This window comes from Acanthopagrus latus, chromosome 21 (assembly GCF_904848185.1).
Source record: "Acanthopagrus latus isolate v.2019 chromosome 21, fAcaLat1.1, whole genome shotgun sequence".
NCBI classification, from domain to species: domain Eukaryota; kingdom Metazoa; phylum Chordata; class Actinopteri; order Spariformes; family Sparidae; genus Acanthopagrus; species Acanthopagrus latus.
The window spans coordinates 25,921,159-25,946,860 of NC_051059.1; the positions used below are offsets into that span (position 1 = coordinate 25,921,159).

The window sequence follows — 25,702 nt, forward strand, 5'->3', positions numbered from 1 at the left end:
TTCATTATTACTTTAGTGCTGAATTGAAAATCAGTAGAAAATAATCACTGTCGTGCCCACAGTGAAGCCTCTAGGATCGTTCCAGCATTTCACAATAAAAGCCCAAAGAAAGCTTGTGAGCCCCAGGCATTAAAAACACGGCTATTCTGTTTTTGATCATTTCAGTCAAATATCTTGGCTGTTTGGACTGTTAGACGGACAAAACTGTTGCAGTTACGCCAGTTTATCCACTAGAGATATTTTCATTGGTCAAGCTTTCATTTGAAAACATTGTGATGAACTTCCACAGATTCATCAATAACTAAATGGATTTTTAGATGCACATGATTAGTTATTTAAAAAAGGACCAAAATGATGAAATACAACACTTTGCAGGTTGTCTTTAAACTGATCTCTGTTCAGCCTCAGCCAGCCACCGAGTCTGAACTCACTGAGAAGCAGAATGAAACTGGTTGGAGGCTTCAGCTCCGGCGTCATGCAGCATCCAGACAAGTGCCTTCGTCATTTGTCATTTTTTAATATAAATCTTTTCACCCTCACACAAATTGCACTTTTTTTTTCTCCAAATGGACACACAGTCAGCAGTGGACAACTTACTGGTTGACATCTTCCTTATACACCGTGAACTGGCTAAAAGAAGGAGAAACAAAAAGAATAAAATAAGAGACATCTAACTTGATCTTACCACCACTTTACTATGGCATGCATAGGTTTCAGACCTTACTCAAAGAGACAACAGACACTTTGTCTAAGAAGTTTGCTAAACGATGCCGTGACTGCTTGCGATCCGAAAAGAAAAAGAAGAAACAAACCAAGGTACAGAAAAGCTCGGTTCCACCGTGAGAAGAGAAGTCAACTCCGGACCCCTGGGGGGGGAATGAGAGGAAAAGATGGAGGTCGTGTTTCGCAAAAAAAGCCTCGGCATTCCTGTTTCTCTGCAAGTGGCGAGCACGAACACACAGGCTTCAAACACACAGCTGCGATGTCTCTTAAGTTTTTGGTTTTTTACTTTATAAATGTGGTAGCCACAGTGCAGCTGACAATACTGAATGTTTATTTTATTGTTATTCTTGTGTTATTTTCTCGTTGATGCTTTGAGCACTAAGAAACGTGACGGGAGGAGGACCTGGCAACAAAAAGCTCATGGAACTCGCCTCTGAGGGATGATGATGGGTGGACATGGGCAGGTGGACACTTTGACTTCAGGGCTTTTCATACCTGAATGCTTTTTCTACAGCAGCTTCAGAAATAATAAATAACCTGACAGCAACTGTAACTAACTGGGGAGCAACGTAGAGTCTGACTGAAGGAAAAACAGGATCCCAGTTGGTCTCAGGTGTTAATTATGTCTTTTTAAACCGATCAGGATCTCCTTTTATTCGATTTTTTTCTAGATATTTTTTTACATTTTGAAATAAGCTCCGTTGTTTATGAGATTAGTGCAACACTGTTTAGCTGTGAAGCTCCAGAAATGTTTTGCAGACTACAAAACTTCTCCTGACTTTCCATGAGCATGAGGGTCGGAGATCACGAGAGCTCGGCCGATGTGTTGGTTGGTCGATATTTACTGTCAATTTAGACTATTCAGCTTGTTGTTAAACTGGAATCTATTGTTGGTTGAATACATCAGCAGATGTGTCAAGATTTGAATTTCAGACATTAATATCGGCCCAACTCTACTTTTCCATCAGTGTGGGGTTGAGTAGATAAATTAATTTTCTTTTTGGAGTGAACTGTTCCTTTAATTATCAGACAACTGAAAATAAAAACAATGCAGCAAATTTCACTTTACAACATTAAAGCAAACTGAAATTTCCTCAGTGTTCTTGGTCCAAATTCTGATCCCTGCTGAAGACTGAACGGTTCTAGCAGGAGTCTCTGTGCTAACGTTAGCAAGCTGTCTGTCTGAGTAGAAATTAATTAGCTTTACTTGTTAGCACCTATTTTTGAGTGGAACACAAACTTAAAAGCACAAGGAGTCAGGCTGATAATCAACACTGACAGGACAAATAAAATAACATGTAGTGCTATTTCCTGTTCAGTAGCGCACCACAGAAGTTGACTGTTGTTATTTAAAAGATAAAAACGTCCACCAGAGACTTCACACAGTCACGTCCAAAAATATGTCTATCCTCTTTTGAAAAACGAAATGTTGACAGCTGCAGTATCTTTATCGTAACAGTGAGAAGAATTCGAAACTTCAGTTTGACTTGAAACGCAGCTGTTAGGCTGTTGCTTGTTTTTCTGGTCTGAGTTCAAGTGTGAAAAGCCCATCGCTGTGCTGCTAAACAACAACCACAAACAGAAAAAGGGCGAGTCCGCCTGTAATCGAGGCCCGGGGTTGGTCAGCTGCTCGGCTGGACCTATTCTAAACCGAGGAGGAGGAACAAAGGGACATTTTGGCTCCTGAGTTCTTTGTAGGGTTAAGGATTAGCATAGACATCGATACGAAAATAAAGATCGACAGTGTTTGCATCAAACCTGCTGTGCAGCGGGGGGTTCGGGGGGGTAAACAAGTAAAACGGAGTCAGAGATCATCACAGGGTTCCTGCGCAGGGTTTCACATCCAGACTTTGTCAGAAGTTTTTTCCCTGTTGAAGGCTAAATTTAGCTCGGCTGCAATGACGGTTCCACGATGTGACATTTAAGTGCTAAAACTCTGTCTCGGGACTAAAAAGCTGTTTTTTTCCCCAACAGATCAAATATCAGCTTTCCACCTGCGGAGGAACCCCAGAGGCTCCGACACAGGAAACATAAAAACTTGTACAGACTAGAACAACCAGGAGTCACTGGTGTCGGTACAAAGCATTAAAGGATTGTTTTTTTTTTTCCAAAGATTTCCTTTCATTTGATAACTAAATATCTCACTCTATTGATATAATTCCATTTTGTTAAATTCATATATAAACGTTAACATGTACACACGCTCGGCTCGGCAATCGGTGGAATCGGGACCTTTATTATAATAAGTTGGTGGAACTTGCTCTTGCTGGCGCTCAACAAATATACTGTGAATGCAAGTAACAATAATAATAATAATAATAATAATAATAATAATAATAATAATAATAATAATAATAATAATAATCCATCGTCTGCACCATGCCTTGTAAACCTGGAAAAAACTAAAAACAAAACAAAGCCAGGTCACCACCCCTCCCCGCTCCGCCATGAGAAACAAAACAAAAGATTAAAAACAGGGAACGTTGAGTCGAGACTGTAAATTCTCTCCGGCTTCTTCGAAAGTCCCGAGTCCACATGCGTCACACAAATCTCCGCCCATGTCCTGAAGTGAGTGGGGGGAGGGGAGTCGGTGCAGGGGGTGAACAGGGTCGGGCCGTCCCTAATGGAGCCTCGCGTTGGCCGGAGGTCGAGCGCTCAGCAAGCCTCGGTGGAGAAGGACTTTTCATCCCGGATTCAGCATCAGCCTCCGTGTTCGCTTGTTTGCGTGTGTTATGTGTGTGCGCGTTTGCCCGGTAAGCCAGGTTTACGGGGACCACGTTAAAGGGTGGTCGGGCCATGGCGGTCACTCGTCTGTATCCTTTTTTTGTTGTTTTTTAATTTTTTTTTAATTTTAATTTTCCATTTATATTTGACCAGGGGATTTTGTCCATCAACGCCCTGGTTTGAGGCCCCCGCGTATACGGGGGTCAGGGTGTCTGCAGCGAGTCCACACGAGTTCGGCTCTCCGAGTATTTTCAAGTCGGCTACTCTTGGCTGGCGTCCCCCGCTGTCAGTCAAGAGTGATGCAGTCGCAGCCTCGGCGGGCTGGAGGTGGGGGGTTTGCGAGGCCAACCAAGGTGGAGGCGTATTTTCATATTTACGATGGAAAGGGAGGGATGTGTGTGTGTGTGTGTGTGTGTGTGTGTGTGTGTGTGTGTGTGTGTGTGTGAGTGTGAGAGAGAGAGCGTGTGTGTTATGAATGTGTGCGCTGTGTGTTCACAATCTAACGATCTGCCCAGAAACGGCTCCTGATCCTCGGTGAAGTTGGTGCCGGTCTGTAAATGCACAACAAGAAGCGAGTGAGGTGGTGAAACTTTCTACTACTTGTTATCGTGCAGAGGAGCGTCTCCTCGGCTAGTATGACACTACACTGATGGAGGAGGTGGAAGGAGTCATTTCTGGACACATTGTCAGAGTGTGTGTGTGTGTGTGTGTGTGTGTGTGTGTGTGTGTGTACAGGGCTAGTGCAGGTAATCGTCCACAGAGGCAAAGGCGCAGGAGCCGCTGCCAGTTCGTGCCATGATGGCGAGGCACTGGGCGGCCTGACCCACGGCCTGGGCCAGGGGGGGCTGCTTGGGTAGGTTGTGAGTCTCTGGAGAGAAAAAGGAGGCAGAGGAGGAAGAACACCATCAGGACCGGAGACAACAAACAAACAGGTGTGATGAGGGGAGGCCGTGGACAGGTGACCTACCTAATATTGCACTGTTGAGAGTGGAGCAGACCGGCTCTCTCTGAATGGCGTCCAGCTGGTAGCCGACTGGACTGTTCCAGGGGTCTGAGTAGGCCAGCAGGCTGAATGCATCCTGCAGCAGGAGGCAAACATCAACACACTGAACACACCACAGACACACTGCTGCACTGCAAGTCACTCAGCTGCAAATTGTTCCATCTTGTTAATGTCACACTTGAGGGAAAAGTTTGGGAGCCCACTCGCCTTTTTGCTGAGAACTATATGACAGTATGACGCTAACAACAGCAGCTTATTAGCTTAGCATGAAGAAAACACTACAAACACTTGTGTCTAAAACCAGTTAACATGATCGTGAATGAATGATACAGCGTATCAAACACTCTGCCAGGTAATCCCAGACTTTAGCCTGCAAACCTCTAAAATGGTTTCCCCTTGACATGAATCTTTGATCTGGACTGGGCTTTAGAAAGAGGACTGATGTCCCATTACCATGGGAAACATCAGTTCTGGTTCAGTGACTGAAGTTGAGCCCATAATTAAGGCAACTTATCAAGAGGGCTGAGAGTGAGGTGGACGTACGAGGTGCACTTCAAGTCTCCCCAAATGCTTTTCAACAACCTCAGACAACACATTTTATCTTATCGCGTATTTGTCAGCTTGTTGATTCTTTCTTCTGCCCCCTCGCAGCCAAAATATTTGGACTCCAGCTTTTAATTTCTGACCCGGTCATCATACTTAATCACACTCAACACAGTAAGCTCAGCTGGCTCTGTGTTACCTTGAGCATCTTCTTGTTGGCCGAGTTCTTGCCACACTCGCGGCGGAGGTGTTCGCTCATGCTCTGGAGCTCCCTGCCGAAATGGATCATCCTCTCAATGGCTGCCTGGCTCCCGCCACACAGCTGCCTCTTAGACTGAGCGGACTCCACCTCTGCAGAGCCACGGCCAGTTGGACATGCAACATGGTTATGTTATGAACATTTACATTTATGTTATTAAAATTTACCATTAGTCCTCCCCAAAGATTCCACTAGATATTTATAAAGAAGTAAAAGAGGCACCCGGGGGAATGTTTCCATGCGGATAAATGCTCCATTTAAGTCACTTAAAGCCTCCACCCACCCATGTCTGCATCACAGTCGTCAGGCTCGGTGGCGTGTTTGGAGCTGCCGTTGAGGAAACCGTTGGAGGAAGATTCTGTCACTCCATTGGTGAAGTGGTCAACCTCCATGTCCACATCGCTACTGAGGGAGGAAGTGAAGGAAAGGACAGAGAAACAGTCAGGACGTTTAACACCTGGAAGTAGAAAATTATCTCTTGTGAAACTCTTTCTAGCAACCATGACAGAGGACACCATTACTGAGAACAGCTGATTTAATCCAGCATTTATAAATGACTTACTGTTACCAGAGTGTGTTTAAATGATGCAGTACCTGCTTATGGGCTGTTGGCTGCGGCTCCCGTTGAGGCTAATGTCAGATGCTGGGGGGGTGGAGCCAGAGCCTGGGGGGCAGGGCTTGTGACTGTGAGGGGAGGAGCTGTGGCTCTTATTAGACGTCACACCATTACAGCAGTTGCTGTCGAACCCTAAAACAGCAGAGAGGAAGAAGCATTTTTACAGTGGATGTGCCACTTTTTATTTTATTCATTTATTTATTTTAAATGGCAGTAAACCTCATAAAATTGGTCATGGACAAGTTCGCCTTTTTACTTTTCTTTAAATTTGTTTTTCTCATGCAACAGGGAACAGTAGAATGCAGCAGATAAAAAGACTCCGTCTTCTTGTTCATCCCTGTTGTGAGTCGCACATGTTCAGTGTCGATGATTCATCTGGTTCTCATGTCAAAGCCAATGACGATCTAATGTGGGTTTGTTTTAAAATTCAGCTTCTCTTAAAACTCAGCGTCGACTGAATGAAGTTTGAATGCTGCTTGAACAAACTTCACTTCACCTCGTGTGACAGCATCACACTTGGTGAAAGGAAAATGAGCGTGTTCTAATCTCCAGATGTGAATATGCAGAGCACAGCTGGACTGTACCTGGGAGGTAGGGCTGGGAGCTGCTGGCTTTGTGGCTGGGGCTGCTGAAGGGCCGAGGGGAGCCGGGGTAACTGTCCTGAGACTTCGGGCTACGACCTCCCAGACACCTCACCTCACTGTCCGTCCCATTCACCATCTCTATGAACTGTCTCACCCTGAGGACGCAGGGGAGGGAGGGAGGACAGGGAAGAGCATGACAGGGAGAAATAAGAAATATGGACAAAATGAAGCAAAGATTGGATGGAGGAGAAACAAGCAAAGATGTGAAGAGAACAACAGAAGAGAGGGAGGAAAGGAAATATAAAAGGAGAAGATTAAAAGAGTGAGTCCATTTACAGGAGTGACAAACAACAATAACAACACAGTTCTGTTTGTTTTTCAATATATTCCAAAAAGACGTTATTAAAAAAAAAAATGTAATTCATTTACGCATTAAAAAAAACATGAACTTCATAACCAGGTCTGAAACCCATGTACTTTCATTCGATATCGTCACATAATTAAATAACAACAACAATAATAACAATAATAATAATAATAATAATAATAATCATCATCACTTCCACGAAACATTAATCAATTTCAAAAAAGCCAAATCTCTTTGCAAAAGGAGACAAATAATCTGTTCAAGATAAACAACACGAGAAATGAGACGCCTTCAGTCGTCCAGTATGTGAGTCATTTCAGTCATTTGGCTATAAAAACATTTTCCACTTACTTGAGCATGAAGAGAAGGTCTGGGTTCCTCTCCAGGAGGTTGGGGTAGAGCTGCTGGGTGGTCTCGATGGCCTCGCCCATTCTACCCGACAACACCAGCTTCTGGATCTCTGCAAACCGACAGTGAACCAACAGAAGACACTTAGACCGTTTGCTGTTTGTCCTGACACTGAAGTGAGTTTGAGCATCATTTGGGAAGATGCCACCGAGGAAGGACTCACTCTGTCGGTTTTTAATGGAGGCCAGCTCCTCGTGCACGGCCTGGTCTGTGGATTTGGCAAAAGCTTCAGCTGTAGCACAATAGCTGTGATGAACCAGGTAGGAGGCCACCATCCTGACAGACGAGGGGCAATTAATACCAAAACACACTGATTAGACACAGCAGCAGGAGAAATCAGACAGACGGTTTGACTTAACATACAAGAGCCGGTGTTCATCTGATCATCCGCTGACATTAAATATAAGGAACATGGTAAATGTAAGTACTTTGTAGACTGAGAGATTATAACATTATCACAGAAACATCCAATCAGCTGTACAGCTGCCTGTGCAGATGTGTTTGACTTTATTTTTATTTTTTCATCATCAAAAACAAACATTCTTCTTGACAAAGTTGATTTCAAATATCATATTCATACTTTACATATTCATGTTTGCTACATTCTCAGTCTTTTTGTTTGTGTATATACACAAAACAAACACACAGAAAAAGAGATTATGAACCTTTAGAGATTGATATTTTCTTTGTAACCTTGTTATTGGTCAGTAAAAGTAAAATCAGGCCTGAAGGGGCTTTGTGTAGAGAACCCATTTTTGCCAGTGGGAAGCAAATTGTTCTGATTTATAATTGACAAATGTTGTTATCTTCTCAATTTCATAAATGTCCACTAATTTTTTTTTCAAGCTAGCAGCAGTGCATTCATTAGGAGTTTATGCGTGTTTGACTTTGTGCAGATAAGATGTGGAACTACCTCCTGATGAGTGCTGAAATGAAATATTCCCACGTCATTAAACGATTCTCAACGATGAGTCCTCTTCTTGACCGCTTATTATTTGTCACTTCTAAACATCCACGTTGTCGGCAGGAGATTTGTGATGTGAGGCCTCTGCTCTCCCCGACTCGTCATCATGTCACTGTTGCTCTACAGAGACATTAACTCTTCTCATCCTCCGATCTGACGTGAGCTTAAAAACTTCCTGTTTTCAATCCCAGGCTGTGAGGCGACACTCCAGGATAAAGTCTATGGCTCCCTCCAACTCCACCCAACCCTCCACCCTCAAATCCCCATCAAATGGAGATTAAATCCATTCAGGACGAGTAATCACAGCAACAGAGAGCTAATCCCATCAGGGCATGGCATGGAGAGAAACCGAGTCCCACAGCTTTTACTTCTGGATCCCAGCTCCTGCTCTCTGATGGGGAAGCGGTCCATCTGGGCCTCATTGAGATTAACGTTTGTTGTGCGAGCAGTGATTTCCGGTCACCTACGGCATCCCAGGAACTCCAACACTGTCACAGATCAACATCAACTAATATACACAACCAAAGCCAAATACAGGCCTCAATTAAATCCAAAACATCACATGAGCCGAGACTGAGCCTGAAGCTGACGCACTCTCACAGCTGAGTTCACCTACAACATACCTTAGAATAATAAAAAGTAAATTCACATTTGCTTTAGTTATTGTGTTTGAGTACGCACAACCCCAGAGTCTCTGCTGCATTATAGCTAAGCTACGGTCGCCGGAGCAGATCGCTGCCATTCTAGTCGATGCTCGTGTGCCACGGCGAGTTTCAGCAGCGTCCCAGAAGCGGCCGTCCACTCGTCTCCGCGGAGAATACGAGAGTCTATTTTTGACACAAGCTGGCTGCAGCTGCGCCGATCTGCACAGAGCAGGTCGAGCCAGACGGGAAGCCAGACAGCGGTACGGCATGGAGCATCCGCTCAATTTTCAACTAAAAATGCCCTGCGGTGACTCAGGATTTACAGCACAACACAGCAAATATTAACAATAAACACAATTATAAGAGACAAACAACAACACTACTTAATGTAGCCTAATCAACCACAGCAGAAGCACAAAAAACCAAAGACAAAATAAACAGTCTGAGCAAGCCAACAGCATCAGGTAGGCACGACACTGTTCTAAACGCTCCCGGTGGGAGATGAACCCACGTGGACGACGTAACACAACAGCAGCTCACACGCCAGGTAACACAGCTGGTCTTTCCTGGTGGAATCGAGGCGCATCCTGTCTGTTTGGAGCTTCGGTTGTGCACGTCTTTAGAAATGATCGCAACGCATTCACATCTGTAGCGCCAGTATGGAGTCTGGAGTCAGTAAGCATGTCGGCAGCAGCAGGAACAACAAAGGGACAAGAAGCTAATGTGTGTCATCTAGTGGCATCTCTGCTAAACAGGACAGTATGTGAACAACTACGTTCACACAGCCAGCTGGCTACACAAACGTGTGGTTCAAAAGCAAATATGTCTCCAGCTTAAAGCTGAATAAAGGTCAGTTGCCACCGTTATTCCACGGTGAACTTACTTCTGGATCATGGACTGCCACTCGCCCTCGCGCTCTCCGATGGGGAAGCGGTCGATCTGGGCCTGGATCTTTGTCCTCCACTCACGCATGTAGTCCTCGATGTCGAACACGAAGGGGTGCTGCCCGAAGTTTGCGTCCACCACTTCCCCTGGAGTCTGCAGGCCCACGGTCGGGTACAAGTTGGGCTGTAGAGGAGAGAGATTAGAGAATAATGAATTGGGATGATAGAGGAAAGGGAGTCTGGGAATCTAATCTGGACAATAAATCAAAACAGGAAACAATGAGAGGAAAAACAGGAAAACAGAAAATCTCAGGAAATAAGCTTTTGTCTAGAATTACCCCTTAAAACTTGACTTTACTAGCTGGCAAAAGATTCTTTAATCAAGTGCTGTAGCAGGCCAACGGGGCTCAAACTCCTCAGACTAAAAAGGATTGGCAAGTAAGATTTACATTGCACAGAATGAATGGCTGGCTTATATATCGATATAGTATGGTTACCATGAGATGAGACTGTATCGTCTACAACTGTTGATATCTTTACATGGTGATATGATATAAATGTTGCCTTGTCCTGGTTTTAAAGGCCACATTACAGTAACGTGATGCCGGTGGAGGGGGGGTTGCTCTTAAAATATATAATTATAGCGTTTTATTTTATTTGAAATAAAGGGCTGAGAGGTTGATGAGCTGATCATTTTTTGTACTTCTCCCTTTGCAGCGACTTATACAACACTGACAGGTTGAGAAATAACTGTGATAAATTCACATACAGGAAGCAGTTTGTCTCAAGTGAAGAATCACACAGCTGTTCCATTTTCAATATTGTGAAAAATATCACCATAAACAGGAAATATTGCGATATCAAACCGAGTCTATGACTGAAGTGTTTTGAGGGTTGTAGTTGAGCTTTTTATTGCCATCTGTGATTAAAAAAAAAAACTGTTACAAAAAAGGTCACAGGCATCACTTGACAAAATGTAAAACAAAGCTCAGCTAAACAGCAGCCGGGCTCTCGGATGACACCATCAGCTCCAAACTTTCAAATCTGGGCAGTGAGACAAAAAGCGACACCTGAACTGATTTTAGCGGCATTACTGAAACATTAATTTAATGATCTGCTTCCTTATCATTAAAGGAGTAGTTCACATGTGTTCTGACAGGCACGCAGACAGCTCAGAACTGGACATGAAACTGTAACAGCTGGGGTGTGACGTGGTGAAGCATCTCTCTGCTATGTTACAATGCGAGTTGTTGAGATGCTGCATGCCAACGCCTAAGGGTTTAGCACAAGTCCGTGGCTTGTTCCTAGGAACAGCCATTCTGCTTTTTCAAGTCCCTGATGAAATCACTGATGACAGAATGACAAGATAAACAGAAATGCGAGGTGAGGAAGCTCGTATGTGCACATTGTTCCTCCAGCCTTCCAATCTAATCACAGCCTTGATTTGATCAGAGGTGCTGACTGACGAGAGGTGTTGCGTTGTGCGATGACTGTGTGCGAGAGAGATTGTGAAACATAAAAAAAAAAGGTAAAACTTTTAGTGATAAAACTAAACAAGTTAATTGTACGATGTAATGGGGGTTTGATCAGAGTCAGGACTAGTCTTAAAGAAACAGGACCAGGTCTAGTCTTAGACTTAAAGACACCTTGGCGTATCAGTAACCTTTCATCCAAGTTAGGAGAAGTTTCAGGGTTAGGGAGTATTATAAATCGATTAAAGTGCCCACAACAACAGTGGTACAATAGGTGTGTGTCTCTCTTAGAGTTGCCTTTTGTCATGGTCCGATAACCACAGAGGTCAGCTGTGCCGAGGTGACGCACTTCACTGCTCAGCTCTGGAGGAACATGAATGTCTGGCTCACAGCCAAGCCCGTTTTGCTGCTCAATGGATTATTGTTGTGGCTAAGACTCTTTATTTTCTTCTCCCACAAAAAACAGCCAGCCTCGATTTAATTTGTAACCAAGCAAGAAGCAGGCGAAAAAAAAAAACCCTTAAAAACAAGTGTCTCCCTCACATCTCGATGCAGTGAATACATTCATGAATCCCATTAGAGTTAATGTCCATTTGTTGTGGGAGTCGTTACATAATGAAGCACGGGAGCGAGACTCGCCTCAAGATGAGCGACAGCAAAACAAGCGGTGTTCTGTTCAGACACAAACAGTAGTTTGAGTTTTACTTCAAGTGGAAACAGAAATCTTCCTCTTCTAGCGTTTGAAAGTGGTACTACTGTTGCTGCTGCCGTCCGAAAGAAAACTGGATCGCTTTCTGTTTTCCACAGAGTTGCAGCTACCAACAACACCGGACAACGCTTGAGTTTATTACTCTCACGACAGTCTAAAGGATGTGACACATCTTCCAGTACCTCGTCTCAGTGCTTCTCTTGACGACTGGCTTCAAGCACAACACAGAAGTTCTACAGAGCCCCTTTAAGTGATGTCGGAAATGTACGATAAACTTTAATAAAACCCATCAGTTAATGTCTGGATATAGCCAAAGAAACCAAATGAAACACACAACATTATCAGATTAGAAGAGATGAAGAAAAAGGGCTTTTGAATATCCCAAATTTTCCAGCCTCCAATCCATTTTACAATGTGTAAACATTTTGACGACAGTGGACAGTCTGAATGAAACATTTCATTTCTATAAATACCGTCTTGTCCTACAGCACTGATTAATCCTGGAAACAAAAAGGATTCTGTTACAACACAGGCGTGAACAAAATGTGGTACTTACTGGTAGGTCTGTGAAGGCAATACCTGCAGAGGAAGAGACAAAAACAGTCATTTCCGTTTCCATCATGAAGCCACAGTCAGTATGCTCACAGGTACTGAGGTAATATGGTTACTATCACCTTCATGCAGTTACCTGTTATTTCTTAACAGTCATGTAAACAAGAAATCTTTTATCTGGGTCAGATACACTGGGATCACGCCGCTTGATTTAGCAGAAGAGGCCTGAATAACGGAGGTGTCGCTGTAGACCAAACTACAAGGTAATAGGTTGAATTTTACAGTAAAGAAATAAAACATGGAGGCCGAGCACAATTATCAAGATGATGCAAGATTAAAACTACATTTCATAAATACATTAGTTTTCAGCATCCCATACTGCAGGCGGCAGGGAGGAAATGTGATGACTGACGAGCTCCATGTAAATGTGGGTTAACCAGTACCCAGGTTACTTCAGTGCATGTAAACAAATCACCTGATTTCCTGAGCCAACTTCATCTTTCCAGACAACCTGGTTTCTTGTGAGCATGAGGGACCCTGAATCCTTTTGGGTCTCGACTGCTCGTATCGCCTTAAGTGGGGCACCTTTTGAAGCACCCCGAGAAGTACAACGTATTTAAAGTCTAACTGATGTCAAACTAGTCATCCCTCCTTTGCACTCAAAAAATTCAAACATTTTTAAGGCTTTTGGGGAAATGTTCCTTTTTGTTTCAGACAGCTGCAGGGAAGTGTCATGTGTTTGACTGACAGCAGCCTGCAGACTGTGTCGGCAGGAAGCGAGAGGGAAAACTACACAACCTTTCACTGCAGCTCAAAAAAACAGCAGCAGGCAGTGACTTGTTTGATGGGTTGAGGACCACAGTAACATCTAAATGGACCAAAGTGATATTTACAGGTATGTTTACTTGCTGTTTGAAGAGCTTCCCCTCTGAATGCTGGTTGGGTTGCTTCAGGTGCAGGACAAGTTCATGTCTGATGTTGATGTTTGGTAAGAGATTTTAGCAGGAAGCTGATATGAGCTGTTGTTCACAGTCTGCAGCTCAGTATGAGTGTCTGCTTCGACTTCGGCAGACTGCCGCCTTTAAGGCTTACTGCACAACTTGATTGGTAAATGTAACTACTAGGGAGACCTCTTGTTCTCTGCATATGTTGAGTGCTCCTCAACCAATAAAGAACACGAGGTCGTCACCGAATATTGAAAACATTGGCTGAAATCTGCACCTAGGGGAAGGGAACAAGGGCGTCGTCCCTCTAAACTGAGTCTGAATGGTATTTTAGTGAGCGTAGTGCAGAAATGAGCGGCGCCATCAGAAGACCAAATTAATTTGAAGCTGGACATCAGAAGTCAGTAATGTTATTTCATTCGCGGTCATTTAAAACCAGTTAGCTCTCTTCTCATTAATGTAGCCAAGGCCCCACTCCAGTGTATTTTGGCATTTTTATGATATTTCATGCATTTCTAGGTCACTGTGCCACATAACTACTCAAATAGAACAATTAGGTGCAACTACAGTAGAAGCTGCAAGTCATACGTCATCCTCTAAACTTTCCCAGGAAGACAGTTTGAGAAGCTGTGGGAGAAATCTCCCAAAATGTTAGCACTTAGCTCAACTGTATATGGTGTTAAAAGGAGCAGCAGTTAATATTCATATTACGTCCAAGTAGTAACCACAACCTCTTTCACAGTTATACGGGAAGAAACACTGGCTTTTCAGCAGGTTAATAACAAGCCTGTACAATATAAGCAATGTTATGTATTGGCTTTGTTGTCCGAGACCGTTACCTAGGCTGTGGCCGTTCTTTGTGTAGAAGCAGGTGTTGTTGATGAGGTTTACGCAGCAGCCAATCACGTCGCCTGTTGTAAATGTGGGTCCGTAGGGTTGCCCGGTGCCGGATGAGCAGAAGGAGTGGCCGTCATCTCCATGGTAACCGTATGAGTGCTTGTCCCAACCTGAGGGAAGTGACGAGTCAGAAATGTTTAAAAGATGTTAACACAACAGATAGCTCACTCTTAGATTACTATAACAACAACAACAACAACAACAACAATACCCATTCAAACAAACAACCAACTGTTCAGGAACATTTTTTCCATCCAGTGTTTTCTAAACATAATTTATTTGTGACTAATAAGAGACAAAAGACCAGAAAAAAGGTCATCACCAGGGGAGGATTTATAGCTGCAACAAAGCCCTAAGCAACATTATTGAATTGTGATGTGAATTGTGATTGTGAATGTGTCAACTAACCCGTGCTGTCCCCTCAACGAAAACCTCAACCACAAATCACTTCTTACTGCATTACAAGAATGATAAAAAATAAAAAATCTGATGTGTGTCATCAGTGTCACTGCTTATGATTGCACAACAAAGTTATTGACCACCTGTTCCTGTTTTGATCACTGATCATAAACTGGCTTTAACAACTTTGCCAGGTGAGGAATACAACTGTTTAGTCATTATTTTAAACCTTCAGTGTCTACTGGTGTATTTATTGATGGAGACCTGCAACAAGCAGCAGTCACTGTGAAGCAGACACCTGGAAGGGTTCAATGCCGTGAACAAGGCGGCACAGCAGAACACATGACTGACTGCTGATGAGCACTGTGGGGATTGAACCCATGAAATCGGGCTTATGAAATCACTGAGACAGCTTGTTGCTTTCAATGTGACTTTGAAAGAGTCACAAGTCTCATTCAGTTTTTTCACCAAGAAATGGAGACATCCATTTCAGCTTTAATGGTTAATCGATTAGTTGTCACCTATTAAATCAAAGTACGAGTATGTTTTAATAACAAAGTCAAACATCACTAGCTTCATCTACAAGTATGTGAATATTTTCTGATGTTTTCACCACTCTGTTATAGAAAACTCAATATTTTTGGGTTTGGCACAAAAAACTAATTTGTTAATCAGGAAAGTAACCTCCAGATTAATCGACAATGAAAATAATCATAAATTGGAGCACTTAAACAGAGATATGCTTTCTAAAAACAGTAAATGAATAGATGTCAAAGCCAAAGGCAGGACTTGAACACCAAGTATGTAGAAATTTAGGTATTAGTAGCTCCAACGTATTAGTTATGTAAAATATTAAGAGAATTAAATCACACTCCTGTGTTTGTGAAGGGAGTATTTGTTTTGGCTTTATTAGCGAGAGGTGAGGAAGCAGCAGCCTCTGCTGTGGATTTGATGGCATCAAGGTTGTCTTAGCATTAGAAACCAAGTGGGGGGATCGTTTGAGTTACTGCTGGGCTGCAGAGGTAATCCTGACACATTCATCACTGGAGCAGAGCACTCAACTCTGAAGCCGTCTGGCATCAGTTCCTTGCAATTAGTGAATTTTCATTAGCATCTATCCATCAGTTGGGACTCTGCAGCTCAAGCGGGGCCTCCGGTTATCTTTGGATGGACACACCCAGCAGCTCGGTCTCTACGTACAGACGGTGGACGGGTGTCCTGTTTGGCCTGATAACCTCTGTGCAGCGCAGAGCCTCACAGCTACCAGCGCCGTCTTACTGGTACCATGTCATGGCAAAAACAACAAGCAGCAGCCGTTCTCCTCAGGTGAATATATCAGGAAAGTTATTTTCCCACACAGGTTGTTCAAAACAGTCACTTGGCTGCATCAGAAATGTACGATGTTGTGTTATTTCCAATGTTGTTAAATTGGTAGGAAAAGGCAAACCTTCACTGAATAAATGCCACAGTATTTTTTTTTGCTTCTCAATGTTTATCCTACAAGCAGAAATCCTGTATATCAGCCTCTCAAGCCATAAATCATACATACAAGCCAGATAATTGACATAAAACCCATTGAAATGAATACTCCATCACTCAGTCACACCTACACCAGAGGCATCTTAAATCAGTCTACCAAACAATAAGTTCACAGACAAAATGACACCCACACAAACGCAGTCAGAAAGATCATCTGGTATAATATACAGTACAGACAGACACGCACGCAGACACACAAACTCTTCTCACCACACCCAAAGGCAGCGGCAATGAACACTGAGCCGAAACAAACACACAGAGTGTCAACTTACCAGGCAGTCTGTTCATGTTTACACCCTGAGCTGAGAGGCCGATGCCCATGTACCTGTGAAGAAGAAGAAGAAGAACCTGTGAGGTTGTAATACTCAGTGCACACCCAGTCACTAGTGGTGCTAACAGTTAGCATGTGAAAGTGAAGGGAAGCTCTGTTCATGCATGACTTGCTGCCCCAGAAGGTAAGGTAGCGTGTTAGCTGCCATGTTGTGTGAACTCTTCATGTTAAACTGTGGACATCACAGGCGCTACTAGTGTGGCTGAATATCTTGTAATATTTATCATTTATGAACTCTGTTTGCTTAGTGTAACAGACACCACATCATGACAGAAGCCAGTTAAATGTGGGGCATTGTTTTGGGAGTATCAAAGTCATCAGCCATCTTGGGTCAAAATGGGGCAATTAGTAAATACAACCAGTGAACTCATGTGGTTACACTGCAAAATTTAGCCTCCAGATGACTTTATCCCAATTCAGGATAACAAACTGTCCTCTGCCCCCGTGAAGATTTTAATCAGGCTTTCATTTCATTCTGTGTTATTCAGTCTGCTGATCTGAATTTCTAAAAACCTCATTTGCTATACAGGGCATGTACTGGATACAACTGACATGAAGATGTCCTACAGAGTTAACTAAGCATCACCTAAACCTGTGGAAGGCCTGCATTTTGATTAGATATTGATAAAATCACAATAAAAGGCAACAAGCTAAAAGACATTTTATAAGAATCTCAAGCATGAAGACAACGACAACACGACTAATCTCCTGTCAGGGTCCGTATTTTACTGTAGATGATTTCTGACCACAAAAAGGAAGAAATGAGTGCTTCCTCCCAGAGAAAAGCTGAACTGCTTCAGTTTGACCTTTCACCGCAATCGACATAACCACAATTACACAGATATACTGCAAGTCTGTTTTTTACAGTATGCCAACTTGGTTAATATACTTCTGTAAGTTGTTGTCTAAAACAATGACCTGCTACAGTGAGGGTCACAATGCTGCAGAGTGTAAGAGCGTGTAAATCCAGATTAGACTAGTTGATATTTTTGGACTTTCATTGTGACCAAATTAAGCTTTTAATAACTCTCCACTGTATAAAAAGATGGCGTATCATTCTGTGTACAAGCAGCTTATTAGTTATGATGGTTACATTTCTAAACCATGAATAGGATTAAAAACAACTGAAATCAAACAACTGTAGAAAAGTCGTCCCTCCATTTTGTTTTCTGGTGAATCAAATGCATGAAAACCTGACAGGCCTGTTAACGAGGATGTGGACCTGTTCCATCATCTGAGTGCTAACGCTATCATGCTAACATCCTTACACTGACATGTCACCAAAGTTAGCAAAGTAATGACATTCAGTATTTAGTGTGTCAGAACAGGCAAGCATGCCAATATGTATAAACCAGTTAGCATGTTAATGTGCTAACATTTTGCATGCAATGTTTTCATTTTGTCATTTTAACCATAAACAATAAGGCTGAATGAAATATTCTTCCTCTCAGAACCAGATTGTTAAAACTAACTAAGAGAAAAATCTAAATCAAACGTAGATTATGTGCACTGCAAATGCACACTGCAGCTATAAAGTGAACATTTAGAGCATCTCTCAACAAAGATCAATGTTTAGCATGAAGGATGCTAAATATTCCTTTGTGGCCAAGTCTTAGAGAACTGCCACCCCTTGTTCAAGAGAAGATGCTAAGCTAAAACTGTTTGAAATTAATTGGTGTGTTTTTTCTGAAATGTTTAGTTTTGTTCTTACCCGTCTCGACCTTTGCTGATGATCTTCACCTCGAAGTAATAGACCCCACAGGCTGCTGGGATGGGATGGGTGGCCCGGACAGACGCTGCATCTTTTGGGGTTTTCCCGTGACCTTCAGGTGATAAAACACATGTGATTGTTACGAACGGATAACTGGATCAAACATAAAGACAGATGGAAGCTTTTCTATAGCAACGCAGGCTGATAGCCACCAAATTTGATTTTGTTTCTTGTCATCCATTTTGATTCAATATAACTCTAAGCACAGTGCAGAAGTGTTGGAAGACTTTAACCACGAGTGGCTGTGGAGAGGAATCAACCCACAACACTGACAATCAATGCTGACAGTTTGTTTAGGAAGCAGCGGTCCCGCCTCTCCAGTGGTTTTCTAAGTGAGTCAAGTCTTTTTGGGTTTCTTGTGTTCGCCCCTTCTTGTCTTCTCTTTGAGGTTTTAAACCAAACAGGAACACCGAATATAAAATCAGTTATTTTCTCACACTCTGATGTCAAAGTTACGCTCATATGTTGAAGTACCTGAAGGCAAATTAGTCACTGTTCCAATATTTATTCTGGTAAATATCATTGTAAAGTTAACGTTCAAGACTTAATTCCTTTCTCATGGTTTTGACACATTTCAACATAAACCAAGGTGTTGAGGTGAAACATAATGTGGGGAGGGGCTTGATCAAAACTGTCAAAAACAAAAGAAATAGCATTATATAAGTAGGTAAGCAATCCCAAAACATATGATGTCGTTTCACTGGATGACATCTCTATGAGCACCCTTGAGCACAAGATGTGTCAGCGGTTATTAGATTATACACTTAATTAAATCCTCTGAATCGACCTACTGGGATGCTGCCATATCGTACTGCTTGAAACACTGTTGATATCACTTTTAATAGGACAGAAAAATACATCATGAAAATGTTTCACAGTGGAGGAGCAACATTTGTAGTGTCAAGTGGTTTGGTTGCAAATGATGAGATGTCTGTACATTATGTCAGATCCCAAGTAATATTGTCAAAGCAAAAATACTCTTAATGTGATTATTTTCAGGGCCGTATCGCCGACGCTTACTGTAGAGCCAACATTAGCGTGAACAGCCACAGTGGACAGCTGTCAGCAGTATCATCAAGAGTCAAAGATCAGATGCAGCATAAAGTTCTGAGGATCATAAATGTAGATGGTAACACTGAGTAATGCAAGTATATCGCTGATATACCATCTAACCAAATGTGAGCTAAATCAGTCAGTATTTCTGTAGAAAATAAACTATGTTTACTGCGAAGTTGAAGAGAAGGAAAAAGGAACCCGTGGGACATCATCATCCAGGAGCGACTACATCAGATTATCTAATCGTTTTTATGTGGAAACAAGATAAGTTTGTCATTAAATCCCAGATGTAAAACAAACCTTGTTTAGTAACATGCACACACCAACAAAGGCCTGAATCCACAACTACAAAATATAACCAGAGTTTAAATCTCAATTGCAATATTTTTAAAGAAATTAAATCACAGCCAGACATTTTTCCTCAGATTGCTGATCTTCTCAGCTCTGAGAAGCAGGTTTAATTAGTGCTCTGAGTGATATCACTTGAAAATACCTAGGATCGCTTCAAATCTTGAAAATCAACTGTTGTAGACACTAAAATAAATCTGTTAACCTCCATTTTACATCTGTTCTGGTGACAAAATGGTTGACACATGAATATGTCATCCAGGTGAGGAAAACACAAGAAATACCACAAAACTAAAAGGCTGGGAGCTGGAAAAATATATTTTTTATCAATTGATTATTTTTAAATGCATAACTGAGTCTCAAAGTTACCATCTAACAATTTCCTCTGGAACCAGCAAAACTGCATTTTTTGTTTAATAAAGTCTTGAATGATTAACTGGTAAACAAAATTGCTGAAGATTAATATTGTGTCAACTAATCAACTAATAGTCTCAAGCTCTATTAAATACCTAGTCCTGTACAATCTGTAATTATCAAATTCCCAGTGAAGTTTACTGTTAAACTGTACAACATCTGATCTCCATTACATGTATATCTTTGTCACAAATGTTTGTGGGATCATTGTGTGTTTATGTGTTTATTCTGTGAAAAGCCAATATTGGCTGATATATCAATATCTGGGTATCTTACTCGCGAATATCTGTTTTGGTATCCGCTCCAAAAATAGAGCACTAACTTGACAAATTTAAATGTCTTGTTTTGTCCACTCTGATAAACAAGTGATTAATGAATGACTAAAAAAAGATGAAGATTAATCAGACAGACAATCTGCTATTATCTTTACGGTTGTATTCTTACATTTGAACAGGGCTTGGTAATTAAACTTAAGTTACATATAGGTATAAAGGTAATAGAATATCTTGTTAAATGGGTATATGACAAGGCATTTAATGACATGATCACAGATGAGGCCAAGACTGTTTTCATCTAAATGAAATATTCTCTATTTTCAGTTGAGGTTGACATGGTTCAGATTTTACAAATGACTTTAAAAACATTAGGACTTTTGACATGGTGTGGCCTAGTTAACACACAGAGGGCCTAACATTATCAGTGTAGCCTTAACGTGGAAATACAATGCTTGAAAAGTGTGACTGTTAAAAAGTATTTATCTGCTTTCACTCCAGGGATTACGTTCATGTACAACTTTACAGTGTTTGCATGTTTCAGTCACACACAATCTGCAGTATACCTGCTGTAACATACTGAGGTGAATCTTTGAAACAAAGACAGAACATTCTCGTTGTAACAAGGAAGAGTGTGTGTAGAGGGCCGGTTAGACCCAGAATAGTAGAACACACCCAGGAAGCACAGTTACACCTTCTTCTTCTTCTTTTTTTTTTTTTTTTATAAATCAAGCCTTTTCTTGTAGGCCTGCACCAAAAAAATCTCTTGATAGCTTTGCTTAGCAACTAGTCCACCTGAATGTCAGACAAGACACTTGATATTAAACCCTCAACAGCAACGAACGAACTAGCAAAACCTGGCCTGTCATTAATAACTGCTTGACTGGGCGCCTGTCAACTGGTCTGAGCAGATTAAGCTAATCATGATATTCGACGCTGTGTATTTCATTTAATTACCTAATAATGCTACATGAGCCTACCAGAGGAGCTGTCCAGCCCTTGTCCATTTTGACAAACGTTAAACGGATTGAATATGTGACTCACATCGAGCCTAACCAGCCTTTTGAACACTTTGTCTCAAGGATGATTCTCCATTTACGTGTTATTTGTCATATTTCAACAGATAGCTTGACAGATCGCCCCCCTGGTGACACTTCACGAAGCTGACAAACTGGTTAAGGGGGTAGCAAGGAAGCTAACGAGCTAGTAGGTCAATTTTGGCTGTGGTTACACCTCGCCAGCTGGTCGGGTTGCAAGATGTCCTCTGCCTTGTTGTTGATGAAGCTACTAGCCTAGCCTACTTTGTTTTTAGCCACAACGGCAGCTGGCTTTGATCCGCTAACCGTCGAGCTATGCTAACGTTAGCAGAGTTGACGTTAGCATTGGGCAATAAAGTGCAAAAACTTGAGTGTGTCGTGGTGTCATACCTTTATAATGTACACGGAGGTTGTTCTGAGAGAGTCCGATGTAGCTGAACTTGTCCTTTGGGCTCCAGGAGCGAGGAAGCGGAGTCTCATTTTCATTAACGGCTGGATAGAGCCGTCGGAGTCGCTGGTTGAGCTCCTTTTCCTGCTCGTTCAAAACAGAGTCTCCGTGGACAACAACCGACATCAGAAACCCACAGCCCGACGACTGTCCAGACATGGCTACGACACGAGTTTTACTAAATTGGCTTGTCAGGAACAAGCCAGAGCCACTTGTGTCAGTCAGTGTCAAGTTTTTTTAAAGGGAGGTTTTTTTTGTTTTTTTTTAGCAAAGCTAGCTAGCAGGCTAGGCTAACTGGCTTCGCTGTGTCGTTGAGAGGCAGCCAGAGCTGGTTAGCCGAGAAGCTAACCTGGCGAAGCGCGTTTAGCTTGGCCAGCAAAGGCGAAGCGATCGCTGAAATGGCTCAGGTTGACATTAGCTGACACAAAAAGCCACGAATGGAGACACTAGAAGAAGAGTGTCTGCCGCGCAGGGTCGGGAGAAAAGTGATACAACGACAGAGGAGAAGGTCGTTGTTGAGAGCAAAGTGACAACTAACGTGAGGCTAGACGGATCGACAAAGTATAATGAGCTCAGCTAGCCTCGATCTTTTGTTTGTTGTCGGAGCGTTATCCGCGAATCTGATTGGCTGAGAGCAACCCCACTCACTTCCTATGGGAATGTCAAATATATACAGGATGAGCAGTGACTGTACAGTCCGGTGGTAACAACAACAAAACCATATTAATAATAACAATAAGTATTATAATTATAATGATATATATTTTATCATTAATATTATTACTCACTCTCTGTACATGTACAGCAGAGAGACTGCGGGGCTAAAAACAGTCCTGTGTTACCAACAACAACAACTATTATTATTATTATTATTATTGTTGTTGTTGTTGTTGTTGTTGTTGTTGTTGTTGTTGTTGTTATTATTATTATGACCCACTCTGTACATGTCCAGCACTATGGGGCTAACTCATCAGGATGTTTACAAGTTAGACTCAGTGAGTCATCATTATCAGTATTTCGTATTCATCGTTACTATTATAGTTATTTTTTTTATGTATTTATCCTATGGCACTTATGTATTAATTTGATATGAAAATCATGAAAGTTGTCTGATCAGTTTAAGTCTCATAAAAGTTCAAAAAGGACCCATAGATCCATTTGGAAGTGTGGATTATACATTTTAAGATGTTTTAAGAGTTTAATTTTTAAATGTTTAAAACACAATGAATAAACACTCCCCTGTCGACATCAGTGGAGCCGAGGTGGAGCAGGTGAGCAGCTACAGGTTCCTTGGAATAACCATCGCACATCAGCACCATGGAGCCAGATTCATCATCAACACTCTTCAGAATACGTTGTCTTGTTGTTGTTTGTGTGAAAAGGACTCAAACTCAGTTGTTTTTTTTACAACCCTTGTGCTGTAAAAGATAAATAAATCAACTTGAACTTTGAAACCGCCAGCCTCTGGTATCAAAGTTCTGTCCTTTCCAATCCACCATCCGACCCACCAACCTCTTAAAATTTCTGTGAGGTACAAGAAGTCCCACAAGACATTACCCCGACAGTCTGAAAACTAATTAATAGAATATAAATTACATTTTGAGGAGACAGGGTTGCAGAAACCAATTAGCGCCTCTGTGCTCGAATTCTACCCGTCCCCAAGTTTCTTATTTGTCATCTGTGACTTTATCCTCTCTTACTTAAACACACTGAATACCAGCAATATGTAATATTTCATCTCAGCTGAAGTAAAAGTCTCCTCCCAGCCCCTTACCTCTCTAGTCAACACTGTGTTGTGGAGCATATTACCATTAACATGTATACTGATCAAATTACCCCAAAAAAGTCAACACAAACTGAACTTTAGGGCCAAAGCCAGAGGTTTCTGCAGGAAAAGTCATTTTTCTTTAATTTCAATATAAATTGTAAAATGCTCTTCAAACATGCAGGATCATTTACGACTGATTATTTCTCATAATCTCAAAATGGCAAACACCTTGAGCAGGGAACACGCGATCTAAAGACCACTTTGCCTCTTAAAATGACTATAAATCAGGTGTGTGGTTTTGGCCTGTGTGTCACCATTAAATATCAAATTTTGCCCTCAAAGGAAAAGAAGTTTGGGCACAGTTTTAATCCAACCTTTCTCTTTCAGGTAACACACTGCCAAAACACACAAATATCTAAAAAACACAACATGATTTTAATGTTTGATAATGTAGAAAGCAAGATTCAATGTCTTTTTAAATATAAATACTGTGAGAGAATAACATTTTTCAGTCCATAGTGAAATGCAGCCTGTGTACAGAAACTGTTCCCTCAATGAGCCGTCAGGACTTCCGCAACATTGTGATGTCACAACTGTACAGTCTGTGCCCTTAGCCACGCCCCCATCACAGCAAAAACACCTGCAGAGGTGATGCAGAAGCATGGTGGGTGGTGCCTGCTCAGGCCTGTGAGAGCTGACCAACCAGAGCAGACACAGCTTTCTGGGGCACGCAGCCTTTGTGGGTCACTGTCCACATTTCTTCCAGGCAGAATAGCACCATGGTTTAGATTCATCACATCACTCGTCTCTATGACAACAATATCTAGACAACCACCGCTGTATGATCAGCCCCGCCCCCTTCCATTGGTTAACTATTGGACATCAGAGCAAAGAGTGCATGACATGATCCATAGGAGACAGAAATACAGTGCAATATACATTATTATCACCTCAGACAGGAAAATAAAAACAGTGACGTCAGCAGCCTCAGTGGGATCAGCTGATAACTGATTGGTGCTCAGAAATCAGAAGCTAAAACAGAGCGGAGGGTGAATAGAGGTGCTGCAGCAGTATGAGAAACATTGTGTGTTTTTTTTTCATTAATATGTCCACATTTCTAGTAGTTACCAGACATTAAAGCATGAACCTGACTGGCCATCATACAGGACCTTTAATGAACAGTTGACAGTGTTATATTTTCAATGATTACCTAAACCTCTAAACCAGCACGTCCTCCTCTGTTGTTTTTGCTGCCAGCCGCTCTGACGCGGGTTACAATCCAGACTACAGGCTGAAGGGAGGTTTTTCAGTTTGGCTCCAGTCCCGCTCACCAACATGTGGGAATGTTCATTGCATCAGGAAAAAGGAATCTGAAATGATGTTACGCTCCCTGTAGGGAAGCACTTGCTCAGATTGAGATTCAGAGTCTCCTGGAAAACAGAAATGTTGGAAGGCCGTGACTGTTTATCATCAGCCAGACGTGTGTTGGAGAAGCAGAACGGGGACAAACTGTTCTGGGAACAGACCGTCAGTGTTTGTTTTACATCCAGCTTGGACGACTGGCCGGGTGGAGTTTAACAGCAGCATGACACGGTGTGAATCTGAAAATATAAGTTAATATCAAGGCAGTACAAGACGAAGTCCTGGATTAAAACATCTGTTCAAAGTCCTGTTTTATAAAGCTTCATACACAACGTTTTTATCTGACAGCTGCTCGTTACTGCAGTTTAAGATTTCACATAACAAACACATGAGGAGTGTGAACACATTGTTGATTAACTCACTGGTTCCCAGCTGTTTATCTGGTGACTACAAAGTTATCAGTTTAATTTGAATAATTGTTTGAGGCTCAAAGAGATAAAATTGACCAACACTTCACACAAAGCAAAAATGTGAGAAAAGTCCAGATTGATTCAGCAGAACTTTTTCCACATCTTCTTCCCTGCTGCATGAATCAGTTTACCACCTCTTGGATTTATCCTGCGAGCCTTTGGAGGGTCACGACCCCGCGACTGGAAACCACCAC

At 42.1% G+C, this 25,702-nt stretch overlaps 1 protein-coding gene across 2 annotated transcripts; it reads right to left on the reverse strand.

The window, feature by feature from the left end:
* Nucleotides 1–493: 493 nt before the first annotated feature.
* ranbp9 (RAN binding protein 9) lies at nucleotides 494–22,534 on the reverse strand. Of its 2 annotated transcripts, none has more exons than XM_037083071.1 (14): nucleotides 21,851–22,534; nucleotides 18,274–18,385; nucleotides 16,504–16,556; nucleotides 14,236–14,403; nucleotides 12,457–12,479; nucleotides 9,719–9,903; nucleotides 7,391–7,503; nucleotides 7,171–7,279; nucleotides 6,453–6,607; nucleotides 5,847–6,000; nucleotides 5,536–5,654; nucleotides 5,193–5,344; nucleotides 4,415–4,526; nucleotides 494–4,315 (listed from the first exon to the last, which is right to left on the reverse strand). In XM_037083071.1, the coding sequence occupies exons 1-14, from the start codon at nucleotides 22,065–22,067 to the stop codon at nucleotides 4,185–4,187; spliced, it is 1,803 nt and encodes a 600-aa protein (XP_036938966.1). In that variant the 5' UTR covers nucleotides 22,068–22,534; the 3' UTR covers nucleotides 494–4,184. The 2 variants fall into 2 exon arrangements, with proteins under 2 accessions (XP_036938966.1, XP_036938965.1); XM_037083070.1 differs by having other exon boundaries at nucleotides 5,536–5,657; nucleotides 21,851–22,533.
* Between the last annotated feature and the right edge of the window lie 3,168 nt (nucleotides 22,535–25,702).

Coding starts and splice junctions, on each gene's coding strand:
- ranbp9 (XM_037083070.1), bottom strand. CDS start 22,067: ATGTCTGGACAGTCGTCGGGCTGTGGGTTTCTGATGTCGGTTGTTGTC. Junction 9,904..12,456: donor TTGCCTTCACAGACCTACCA/GTAAGTACCACA, acceptor TCTCCTCTACAG/CCCAACTTGTACCCGACCGT. Junction 7,504..9,718: donor TGGCAGTCCATGATCCAGAA/GTAAGTTCACCG, acceptor CTCGTCTGTCAG/GATGGTGGCCTCCTACCTGG.